The following is a 12,924-nucleotide window of genomic DNA, read 5'->3' as shown; positions in this document are numbered from 1 at the left end:
TCGGCCACTTGCGGCGGATATGTGGACAGGCTAAGGTAGCCTAGTGTACTCCAAAATTTCATACAGGGTTTCGTTTTTCTACAATCAACATAAGTTCCATATTAAGGTTATTATATTAAGTTCCATATTAATTAGCATTAAGTTCCTATTCCCAACGCAATACCAGTAGCCTGAAGTGGGTAGCAGCTTATGGGAGAGCACACAAAGCATTTAAGTTAGCTGATCATAACTCGTCCTTTCAAGATCTTTTTTAATTTCTTTTTAACATATGCGCTCGGAAACGGTGCCAACAGTTTCCTGAAATTTTTATAGGAAACTGTAGGCCGACAATGAAAAGAGCTGTCAATACGGTAGCAGAGATGCAAGAGCTACTTAAAATGCCTACTGTTAACTACTTAACAATGGATGTTGCTGTAATAACGCAAACCACATTGATTTTTTACATCCTGTGTAATCCTTCCTCTATGCATAGCCAATACATATGTGTAATGGCTATGCTCTACCCAAGCAACAAAAGACTATTTCACCGAAGGTAGGTCACGCTGCTCGTCATTAAAACCAGTTAGGAGAATTGGAATGCAAAAGAATGATTTTAGTCATTTATGGTTTAATTGAAGTTAGACTGGGAAGGAATCAGTTAATCTTTCTCTAATAGGCTACAGGGATGTCCAACCTGCGATTTTTGTGCGGCCCGCTAGTCATTTTCACTCCAAAACTATGTACTTCACGTACCCATTTTTCTTGAAATTTAATAGGTTTTGCGGCCCACTATAATAAAAGGTTGGACATCCCTGGTCTAATTGATGCATTTCTGTTCTAAACGTACAATAGAACTCTTATAAGCTAGTTGATATGGTTATTATTATCAACAAGTTTCTTTCTTAAAACGAGACACGCACGTGGTGGGATTTCGTGATTGATTTTTTTTTCAAATGCTTTAGTTTAGTGAGATGTCTGACAAATATCAAACTTTGCTAATTGACTGCGCTAAAAATCTGTCCATTTCTAGATTTGGTCAAAAGCGACAGCTAAATGATCTTCGCATTAAAAAGTTTGCAGAGTGAGCGGCTGTAGATAGTTTTCGAGGAAAATGAACGAATTCCATTGAGGCCAACTAACTTCAGTACTTGCCCACCTCAGTTTATACTCTGTTGGATTCAAATCCATTGGCAGCCGGTGTCGAATCCCAGCTTCCAACACAAAGTAGCACCACACGCGAGTGAAATAACGGGTCACTATATCGCTGGTTGCAGCTTGAATTTTGCATTATTTTCTGGGTACCTTGTGTTAAGGTATTCACAAAAAGCACAAGCACTGTACAACATCGAACAAAGCTAGAGTGCTGACGAAGAAAGTGTATGAAAAACGATTTTTCGTGCACGTATGGTCTGTTATAGATCAGTCGGATCAAACTGTCGGCATAAAGCGAACTTGTGAAGTGTCATAACGTGCTATTAAAATGGGAACGAGTTAGTCGAAGACTGATTGACTTAACGTAGGAGACATGGGAGCAAAGTAGCCAAAAACAGTTGAATAAATTATGATAAGAATCGCAACAATTACACTAGTCCGCTTTTGCGCAATCCGCCACCGGATTCAAGATCAATCCAAATCCATGTCCATTTTATCTGCTTCAGACTTTTCCGGGGTTTTATTGTTTTCCGCGGCATCTTTTTGTGCCTCTTCCCCATCCACTGGGGTACCTTCTTCAGTCTTGCTCTTTTCCTCTTCTTTGGTTTCTGGAGCAGGTGGAGGTTGCTCCTCCTTCGGTTTAGGCTTCGGAGTGTTCATGATCGGCTTGCACGTGCTCTCCAGGATCTTAAGAGGAAAATGGAGTTAAGAAGTTGGATTGTTGATCCTTAATTTTTCTTCAACGACTTTTGATCACTTCAAATATTTACTAAACCAACTTCAATGACGTGAGGAATTTATTAAAATTTCATTCAGTAGTTACTCTAGACGTGCCTAAATAAATAAACCGCCGCACGCATGCAAGGACAGAACAAGACGAACCTTAAGTTTTGCCGAGATATCAGACACAGTCACGATAGGGTCACTGCTTGTTGGGAGAGTGCTCTGCTTCTGAAGCTTCTCGTTGTACCACTGTTGGGTTGTGTTCAGCAAAGTTTCAACTTTTTCCACATCCTTCTTCTCAATATGAACGTATTTCTCGTCCTAGCAAATAACGAGTTACTTTGATCAATTACATGTGGCAATACGTTGTTGCCATGTGCCCTGTACTTATGTATTTCTGATTGCAGACATCTCTTCCCGGTGTAAACTACAACGCTACAAAAAAGTCAAGTCAGAATGCATATAAGTTTGGAAAAATCTTCTTCACAGCAAATATTACTGGCGGAATGAGTTGAAATGTATGCAAGGACGATTGAAGGAGAGATACCTGTTCACTATACTGGTGAAGGAATTTGGAGAACTTCTGCAAAGCAGAGCCGAGTTGATCGAACGCGGCAGGTCTAGTCTGAGCCTCCGTGAACCTGCCATAAACAACGGAAACATTATAATAGCTGATTTAAGAGAATAAATTTTCCTTGTTTCGATTGACCACCTCTTCACGATGGGATCGCCGAACGCTTTGAGGGAAGCGAGTTTATCGATGTAGACCTGTTTCCTCTCATCCTCCCCCTCCTCGTACAACCAGTTCTCCGTGTCCTCCAAAGTGAGGGTGAACGACGAACGATCCTGAATATTTTTATAGAAAACAAGCCTTGGTCACGCACCTGGTGCTTATGACGAAACACTTAGAATTACCACTAAATACGTCGTTGTTTGAAGAACTGTGATGATTCACAATCTGCATTTTGTATTCATAAATTGAATGTTAACTTTAAAAAGAAATATTAAACGTACGAGTTGTTCGAGTTAATTGTTTTACTTCATTTTGGTAGCGATGATTTTTTGATTACCATCTTACTCCTCTGTACTTACGTCCTCAGTAATGTACTTCTCATATTTTTCATAAAGCTTCCCTCTCATATCATAAACGTACTCCTCAACTGCATTCCTGACTTCAGATTTTTCACATTCCTGTTTATCATTCATGATCATCTTGCCCTGGAATTCAGGTGATGATGAGTAAAAAGTGGAAACACCGCAACGATATATACTGCTTTGAAATGCTCGTGTTACCAAAACAGCTACAATACTAATCAGTTATTTTGTTATTTTTGTTATTTGTCATGTTGGAATTAGTAACGCTGAGTTACAACATTTCCACTTACTTAGATGTAAGTAACACGTCAAATGCTGTAGTTTAGAAAACTTACCTCCATTTCAAACATGCCTTCCAGTTCTTTTTCATGGATTTGCATGAACGATTCGGAAGCAATTGGCAGACTTATTGTTTTTATTTTATTTTTCTTCTTTTTCACTTCCTTTTCAGGTAATTTCTCTTTGCTGTTCTTGTCTTCGCTCTGGTTTTGATTGGCTGAACAAATGACGAATGCATCTTAAAACTTATCATCTGCTTTGTGCATACTTCATCAATTATAATATAGTCATAACATATATTGAAAATTTAAATTCCTTTCAGGTGACAAGTTTATTCTTTTGTTTGTTTGTAAAGTTTCAAATATCGATGCTGAAGAACTCGGCTCTTTTCAAGCAAGCAAAACACCATACACAGTTTTTATGTTGCTCTAACCATTAAAAAATCAATTTCATATTTTAAGTAAATATCTAGTTGAGGAAGTGATCTACAAGATACCGTTTGTCTCCATCTCCTCTTTGCTTCCGTTAGTGGGAGCTTCCTCTTGCTTTTCGTTCATTGTTTCATCCTGGACTGATTTCTCTTCATCTTTTTTGGCTTCTTCTTCCTTAGCCCGTCCACTGTCCTGTGTTTCCATCGGCGACTAATCGCGAAAAAAAATCAAGATTTTTTATCAACCAAAATCAATTAGGTTGGATTAAAACAAACAAAAATTGAGAATTTCCCTTTAAAAAGACAGAAATCAGACAGAAAAGAAAAGACAGAAGTATGCTCCTAATGTCAGTTTTCCAAGGAGATAAAATGGACTTGTCAACTACCTCGTTTTTTTGGCTTTCCTGGTCACCATTTTGTTGTGGGGCCTTGGCAGCATCCTCCGTCTCCATTGGTTCATCTCCATTTACCGCGGCAACTTCTTCGATCTTGTAAGTAAAAGATTGATGTGGTCAACAAACAAGGTATATAAATATATAACTACATATATCTAAATATGTACAGATTGACTATGTTACTTTCACACACAATTGTGTCTGATGCACTTTTATGAAAAATATGTGTTCGCACAAATCACACTGACTTAAAATTCAATCAGTTTAGACTAATTTGTTTGTTTAATGTGTCCTTGACTCACCTTTTCAACCAGCGAAGCCTGAGTGATGGCGAAGATCCCGTGAATGTTTATTCGAACTTTCACTTTTATCTTTGAACCTTCACCTTCTTTTGTTGGGGTTACGTTGTTGATTAAAAACGTTCCTTCAAATTAAAACAAAGTGACTTAATTTAAATTCAGACTAAAATTTTAAAAGTAAATTTTGCAACAATTGTACACAAGTTAAAATTAGTATTTTGCACCAAACCAAGCGTACCTATATCTGAACTTGGGTAGTTCAGAGCCTTAGGGTCGGTGTATTTAGCTTGAATGGCAAAACGTTCTTTTCGATAAAACGTCAGCATCTTTGAAAATGGAGCTTGGTGGTGGACAGGAAAGATCTCCATTTCGCTGCAATGAAATTGATTAACAAAATCAATACTGAGAGCATCGCAGTTTAAAAAAATCAATTTCCTGTCGAGTATAATAAAATAAGAGAAATCAAAAATGATAGCCTTTAGCCCAAAGAAAAGAACATAGGCGCCATTGCCAAAAAATCCAGGCAGTGCAAATCTGAATATTTTCTAGACAGTCCGAGGACAAAGATTATGATGCTGCACCAGTGTGTGATTTACACAGAATTTCAGATAGTTCAAGTTTTTTCAAGGCAGTGCACGCACTATAGGCAAAGACGTCTGTGCATAATAATATGCTACAAGCATGTGCATCAATTCATAAACTTGATGTAATAATGAAGAAAGTTGATACCCATCATCTTCCATTGGAGCTTTCCACAGAAGAGTAACCGAATACGGGCAGCATTCCAGCACCGTGAAATCGCGAACCTTAAACGTTGGAGACAGCATCGCGCACTGAAAAAGTTATTTGTTTAGTTATCATCAAAACAGATTTCAGATTATTTGCGGGAATAGGAAATAATCTGATCCAGTAAAAAGAAAATGAATATAGCAGCACATAAACAAAAAAAAATTTATAACAGTAAGGATACCTGCAATGCACACCCACGCGCGACAGCTTCATCAGCATTTAATGTCGTACTTGCTTCCTTCTTAAACACTTTATGAATGGTTTGTTTAACAAACGGCATCCTAGTTGCCCCTCCAATAATCTCAACAGCATATATGTCTTCATTCTTCAACTCTGAACAGTTTTCAAGTATAAAAAAGTCAAATTGTGTCAAGAAAAATAGTCATTTCTGTAACAAGATGAGATGACCATAAGCCAGAGGTTTACTTACTGCAATCCACAAGTATTTGCTGCAGAGGAACTTCAACTCTTTTTATCAGCGATGAACACAACTCTTCAAAATCGCTTCTGTAATAAAAAGATAAAATAGATAAAAGCTTCTGAACAAAATTTTGACTACAGTTGTCAGTGTTGGTGGATCACAGAATCAGTGGCTGTTACTGACAAACTACACAGAACACAACATACATGAAGTAACGGAGTAGTGTGAATAAATAAGAAACTGGACTGTCCGTAGTCTGACCTGTTCATGCTTCCTCTCACATCTTTATCATCCATCAAGCATTCGATATTAAGTGTCATGTTGCCCGAGTTTGACGAGAGTTGCTTCTTCAACTTCTCACACTCGGTGAACAGTCGCAATTCTGCTCGCTTGTTCGTTTTGACGTCAATGCGATATTTTCCCTGAAGTGCAATGGATGATTATAAAGCATCTATTATACACTACTCATTTTAACAAAGAGGCAAAAAGTTATGTTATTCACATCCAACCTTGAACTCTGTGGCAAAATGTTCCACCATTATCCTGTCGAAATCTCGACCTCCAAGATATGGGTCAAAGGTTGTGCCTAATACCTGTCAAAATTAATCGGTTATATCAACTGAAGATTTGGAAATAAACAGTGGGGTTATCAAACGACCAGTCTGATAAATGTCGAAACAACTAATGACCAAAATCAACAGAATGCAAGTAGTTTAACTAGAATGCAACTAACATGGGACAATATTTAAGCACGAGTTTCACAGTTTCAAAATCATTGTCCTAAGGTCGAATAGTTAAAAAAAGTACCTTCAATTTTCCTTTATTGAAAGCAACTGCAGCAACTTGCATGGCAGAGTGACCAATGTCGACAAACACAACAATCCTTGGCTTCTCTTCAGGCACAGGCAGATCTTGTTTGTAAATACCGTAGGCAAGAGCAACTAGATACAATCAACAAAGAATTTTATAAACCGCTAACAGAAAGAAGTTTTCATGGAAAAACTTTAGACCGGTGTATGTGTTTCATTATGATAGAACAACGAAAGGACTCAGTGCTTGGCTGCCTTAAACAAAGTGGTTAACTTAATCACTTGAACAACATAAGATTATACCATTTTTAACAAGGTATATATTTGGTGGAAAATGACAGCTGTTCAGCTACAAATGTCATTGACGCGTTGGGCACAAGATAAGGTCATGCGGCATAGTCTGTTGACTGAGATTTAATATTTCTTACCTGCTGTTGTGTCATTAAACAACCTTAGGCAATTTAAACCGGCAATTCTCGTGGCTGAATACAGACTTCGTCGTTCAGTGTCCGTGTAAAAGGATGGTACCTGCAAGCAAAATGAAAACCAAATAAAACCGGGGAGTCTTTAAAGTTGCCACCTCCTTTATTAAAGGTGCATGTGTTCAAGATTCATGGATTTTAAGTAGCATGGTTCCAATTAATGCTGCAAGGATGTTTATGTTTTACAACTATTTTCAGAATTAGGTTTTACAGTATGAAAACAAAGATGGATTTCTTTTCTTACCGAAACTACGCAATCTTGCACAGGTTTCTTCAGATTAACCTCTGCTATTGTTTTCAATTTTGTAAGTAACATACCAAAAACTTGTTCAATCGAGAATACGGTTTGCTCACCGCAATATAACACCTGTATTAATTAAAAAGAATTGTCACTTGCCAGGCAATCTAACATAGGTAGTAATAATAGTGTATTTATGTCTTAAACACAACTGAATTCAACATAAACTTATTAAGTTAAGTTCATAAGCTGGTTGCTCTACATGAAATTAATTAGCTTCTGTAAAACATGCAGATGCCTTATGGTTTATTTTAGTAATTAGTTATACAAGCTAAACAGTAAAAGTTTCACGTCAAAAAACCTTATATTTTCAAATGCAAAACACGGTATATAAATATATACCTGTACACCAGCTCCACCAGTGCTTGGAACCTTTACTACTTTATAGGGTAGAATCGGAATCAAGTTTTGCACATATTCGTCTTCGAATGGGCGGCCAATTAACCTTTTAAAATTGGAAATAGTATTCTTGTAGTTGGACACAATCTGCAAAAACAAACCCTTCGCAATAAGTTAGGAAATTAAAATTTAAAAGTATTTGGATTTTTTGATTATATGATCATGTTCTGCAACTTGTCAAGCCAAGATATCAATGGTGATAATACACAGTCACCTACAGACTTTTGTTAGGATATGTAAAATAAATAACCTGTGATTTGGCAGCAGAACCAATTGCACGTTCCTTTGTTGTCAACGAGACAATTGCCCTGCAAATGCATTGCTGTATATAAGCTTTGAAAATATATGATCTATAGAACTGTTCACAGTGTGTAAGGTTAAATACTCTATATTGGGATATACAAATGATCTTGTAGACACGTTACATAAGCAGCTTATAAACACTGTATTCTACTGAATCATGCTTTTTTTGCATTCTTGGTATAGTATGTTGCTTTATATTACATTATTAGGTTAAATGGACACTTACGGGGTGTTTCGATCGCTGAATTCATTGGCAACGGTTTCTATCCCGCCCTGGCGAGCAATTGCTGTATAACATGAGACATTTCCAATGTCATACCCGATGACGGACATTTTGAAAGCTTACAACTTGCCTTTGCACAAATATTGCTAAGACCCTATTGGCACTTCTGTTTGACAAATTGTTGAAAATTGTGTTATGTACATGATTATTACGTACAAAATGATAAATAACCTAAGATAAGTTTTAAAAGAAATTTCAATCTTAAATTTAAAACTGCACGCACGAAGTTCACAAGCCAAATTTTATGTCTTCATGCTGATTTAGAACGTATATAACGAAAGAAAAACTGGCTTAATAAACGTCAATTTATCATAAACAAACAAAATATTGACCCTTCAGTGCACACCATCATTTCAAAATGCACATACATTTTCTAGTTGAAAACTGCCATACTTCCCAGTCGGGACCATAGATACCCTTAACTCACATCAGCCATGTACCATGGTGGAAAGTGTGGCACTTGCATGCAGGAGATTCATAAACTTGCTTGCCAAACTTTTTTATCTTTATGCTAATTTAAAAAAGCATAAATTAGCATAATTATTAATTAACATAAACAACATAATTATTATTAGCATCATTAAATTAGCATAATTAAAAAAGGATAATTTAAAGAGCATAAATGCTAAAAAACAAAGAAAAGCTAGTTGTTTGAATGTCAACTTATAATAAATAAACAAAGAATGAGGCTTCAGTGCATGCCAATGTTGCATCTTTTTCAAGCACAATTTTCTCGTTGAAAACTACTGTATATACTATCGAGGTCACGTGGAATGTACCCTGATATTAATATCAACAAATTGTGTATAGCCTATAGGCAACTGTATGTTAAATATTTCAGGTTAACCAGCTTAGTTCAATAGTCAGCCTTAGGCTAATAAATCCGGAGAACTTTTGATGCTAGCCTACAACATTTGGCAAAACTGAGTCTGTTGTAGGCTAGGCTACTTCTGCGCGAGTGTACCTCGACTTGAAGGCATAAATGGGAAAGAGATACGTGGTAGGACTGGACCTGTAAGAAAAGAAATTATGACATTTTGCTCTAATTCTACAATGGTAGGACCTAATCCTGATACGAGAGGGCAAGTAAAGTTAATCTTAAAACAGTTAAAGTAAAGTAGACAAACTAAATGTACATTCTTTGCTTGAAAAACAGCCTCAGAGCCTAAACTCTACCTTCTGATTGTTGGGTTTAGTACGTTTTAGGCTAACGGTGTGAAGTGTGACATGGTACCGGTAGTTCACAAAAACGATATATACTTGTCAAGTACATGCCAAGATTTTCTGGGCCTAGTATAGGCCTACAAGTGTACAACCACAGGAAACCTTAGTATACTAGACCCCAGCTACAAAAATTGTGACGTAATTTCATGGTTGAGCACTTATATACAAGACCCAGTTTTCTCATATTAACGCCTATTTTGTTAAGTTATACCTGCACCGTAGCCTATATAAAGATAGGCTTACCACAACCTACACAAAACAAAGTACTGATAGTCTAAACCAGAGGTGTCCAACCCGTGGCACGCGGGAAGGTTCTAAGTGGCCCGCGCGATATTTTTCGAAATGACTTATATTATCAACTGCATCGCCTACGTAATTTATGGCGAACTTATATTCTGAAAAAATGGCATTTATTGTTTGCTTTTTTGTGTATTGCTCTATAGTCTGTACCATATATCAGGGATGTCCAACCTTTTCTTATAGTGGGCCGCATTGTCACTTGAAAAAATTTAATGGGCCGTAGAGCCTATTAAATTTCAAGAAAAATTGGTACATAAAGAAACAATTAAAAACCATTAATTTCATCTTTGAAAACAGGAGCAAATAACATATACATAGAAAGAAATAAAAATTTATTTCTACAATACAAAGTCAATGAGATTATGGACATTGTTTTCCAGCTAAGATGTTATCAACATTTTCATTAAAGGACGTTGTCTTGATTCCTAGGACGTTTGCTAAGTGTTTGTCGGTCAGTCTGTTTCTTTCTGCAGTTTTGATGTTTTTCATGGATGAAGAAAACTGCTCGCAACAGTATGTGTTGCCCCACATGCACAATAATTTTCTGGACAAATTATTTATTTTTTTTTTACCCATACTATACTATTATTGCACCTCTAAAAGCTGACTGGTACATTTTAATTACGCTAAGATTCAAAGTTCAAAATACTACTTGTGGAGTCAAAATGACTAGCGGGCCGCACAAAATACTCAGGCGGGCTGCAGGTTGGACATCCATGCTATAGAGCAATAGATAGTAGAGATAATATAGCAATAGATAGATAATATACTATAGTCTCTAGTGCACAGCTGTTCAAGTTAATTTTATTGCATCACAATTTATTTCTAAGATTAGAATTTTGGTGTGAGGGTTTTAGTTAGAAATTAGCAGTAAGCACTCAAGTGGCCCGCGCAATCATTCGTAAATCGCATGTAGCCAAGCCCTTTGGCCAAAAAGGTTGGGCACCCCTGGTCCAAACTAAAGGCTGCCACAATATCACTGGAAAAAATTGTGCTTTTAAAGTTTTCAGTTTCTTGCTAGGCTTAGATGTTATAACATAGCAGGCCTAACTTAAATTTACCTTCTATAGTCTAAATTTAACTTTAATTAAAAAATAAATGACTAAAATCACGATTTTGCATACCAATTTTACTAACCTAACCGCATATCTTTAACTATGAGCTTCGTGACCTAGGCTACTTTCGTTGAAAGACGAAGTTGCTTTAAAAATAACTTACAATAAATAAATAAAGAATCAAATGAGAGTGTAGTGCACGCTTTCATGTCGAAATTCGTGTTTCTGCTTCTCTTGCTGAAGCTTGCAGGAGTCTGTTAGACTTAGCCCACTTTGAAGTCTATGGCCAACATGTAGGCTAACAGTTCAGACCAGGCAACATTTTGGGTTCGATCAATTAGGCTTGCACTAGGCATAAGCTTAAACAAGTTACATTAAATTTTTTTAAATAAAATTGTGTTGTGGCATCATGGTCAATAATAACTAAAATCCAACATAATCCCAAGCTCAATTCTCTCTGCTGCGAAAGACCAGGTTGCCGGTAATTTTCTTTTTCTTGACAAGAATCCCGATATTTCTCGAAATTTCTCGGTCTCACGAGAATCCAATTGTTTTCGCTGTAGCGATTTTGAAACATGCTGAAATCTTTTTCAACACCGCTTAAATAAATTTACGGGTTATTGCAAGAATTCCCAACTTTCAACTGCTTGAAAATGGAGTCGTAGACTTTTAAATCAAAAAATACAATCAAACAGTTTAAATAAACACATAATCTAAAGTAAAGTGACTAATTGCACGATAAAATATCGGTAGAAAATCAACTAACTAAAAAATTCAAAACAAGAAAATGAAAAACCGAAGTATCCAACTATCCTCTCAAACCGGTATTTAGGTTCAGTTCACCCCATTCGTCTACTTTCCGCTCATTAAAATGGTCCAGAGTTCGGGAATTTTTTCCCATTGTAATGGTTGAAAGTATGCCTTTCTTACCCTAGAGTAAGATATATGCCTTTTGAATGGGGAGAATTTTACTTCGGCCCAAGTATGGTTTGTAAACCCCATTCGTCTATTTTTCCGCCCATTAAAATGGACCTGCTTTCAGCAATGGGGTTTCCCACAAACCATATTTCTGCCGAAGTAAACATCTCCCCATTCCAAATGCATATATCTTACTCTAGGGTAAGAAAGGCATACTTCCTGCCATTTCAATGGGAAAATATTACCGCATTTCCACCCATTTCAATGGGCGTAAAGCAGACGAATCGGGTGTTCAGTTCCAGCTCGTCAACTTATTCGAGATTTTATCTTAAATAATCACAATAACGTAGGCCTAAGATAACTAATCAGAATCCAATAAAGAGTATTAGTAATTTTATTCAGTACCAATGCTCAAAAGTTATTTAACCATGTCAGAATTATGGAAAAATTTTAATTTCTGCCTATAGATCTATTGTAAAATATTTCTGGTGCAGGCTAACCTAGTTAAGTTTGATTTTGTATGTAGGCCGCACGTTTTTCTCAATTAAGTGTGACGAATGTTGAACAACAAACATATATCAGTTAATAGACACTCAATTTGCCATTTATTTGAACAAAGCTTGAATCCCGGTACGCTACTTTGTTGGCGGCCACGATGCCACCAAGTGGTGATTCTACAGTCTTCTTTCGACGTATTACTTTAAATCCTATTTGCATTGATTTTAGTGGTAGCCTATTTGCTCGTTATATACACATGGTGAGTATTTGTTCTTCGGACAGACAAGTTCAACAAAATCAAGTTGGTTTTTAAGAGTCTAGATCAGGGGTGGGCAAACTTTTCGTACTGCGGGCCGCATTAGAAAAAATGTTGCAGCCGGCGGGCCGCACACTCTCATTACAAAGTAGGCAAATTTACCCGGTGTGTAAATAAACGCATATTCATATTAAACACAATTTTTGCATTTCACACTCAGTTACGTTTAAAGCTACGCAATCTTCATCACAAAGGCCTACGGTAGCCGCTACCGTATTTGTATTTTATGATCAAACAATGCGTGAGAAGTGTACGGCTAGTTGCTAAAAGCATGTTGCAATACATGCGCGACTGACGTGTGTGTGTTTACGCACTGAAAGTGAAGAGAAAAACACACTCGTAAAGGGTAATATTTTGTCATGTAACCTGTTTAATTAAAACAATAAGTGATGAGTAGGAGTTTCTGCAAGTGCCGGCGGGCCGCATAAAATGGGCCGTAGTTTGCCCACCCCTGGTCTAGATTGTTCAAGTAGGCTA

General features: G+C 36.8%; 1 protein-coding gene across 1 annotated transcript; it reads right to left on the bottom strand.

Annotated features, from left to right (window-relative positions):
- Positions 1-1,240: 1,240 nt before the first annotated feature.
- LOC143444311 (heat shock 70 kDa protein 4-like) lies at positions 1,241-11,161 on the bottom strand. Its single transcript, XM_076943501.1, has 21 exons — positions 8,080-11,161; positions 7,801-7,858; positions 7,494-7,637; positions 7,098-7,220; positions 6,800-6,899; positions 6,370-6,503; positions 6,072-6,155; positions 5,824-5,984; positions 5,572-5,648; positions 5,323-5,474; positions 5,082-5,185; positions 4,591-4,724; positions 4,356-4,477; positions 4,045-4,146; positions 3,725-3,869; positions 3,285-3,445; positions 2,947-3,072; positions 2,567-2,700; positions 2,402-2,495; positions 2,014-2,175; positions 1,241-1,818 (listed from the first exon to the last, which is right to left on the bottom strand). Exons 1-21 carry the CDS (start codon positions 8,184-8,186, stop codon positions 1,603-1,605), a joined length of 2,640 nt encoding a protein of 879 aa, XP_076799616.1. The 5' UTR covers positions 8,187-11,161; the 3' UTR covers positions 1,241-1,602.
- Between the last annotated feature and the right edge of the window lie 1,763 nt (positions 11,162-12,924).

This window comes from Clavelina lepadiformis, chromosome 1 (genome assembly GCF_947623445.1).
Source record: "Clavelina lepadiformis chromosome 1, kaClaLepa1.1, whole genome shotgun sequence".
Classification (NCBI taxonomy): Eukaryota; Metazoa; Chordata; class Ascidiacea; order Aplousobranchia; family Clavelinidae; genus Clavelina; species Clavelina lepadiformis.
The sequence above is the reverse complement of the archived record's forward strand: the minus strand, read 5'-3'. Positions and strand labels throughout refer to the sequence as shown.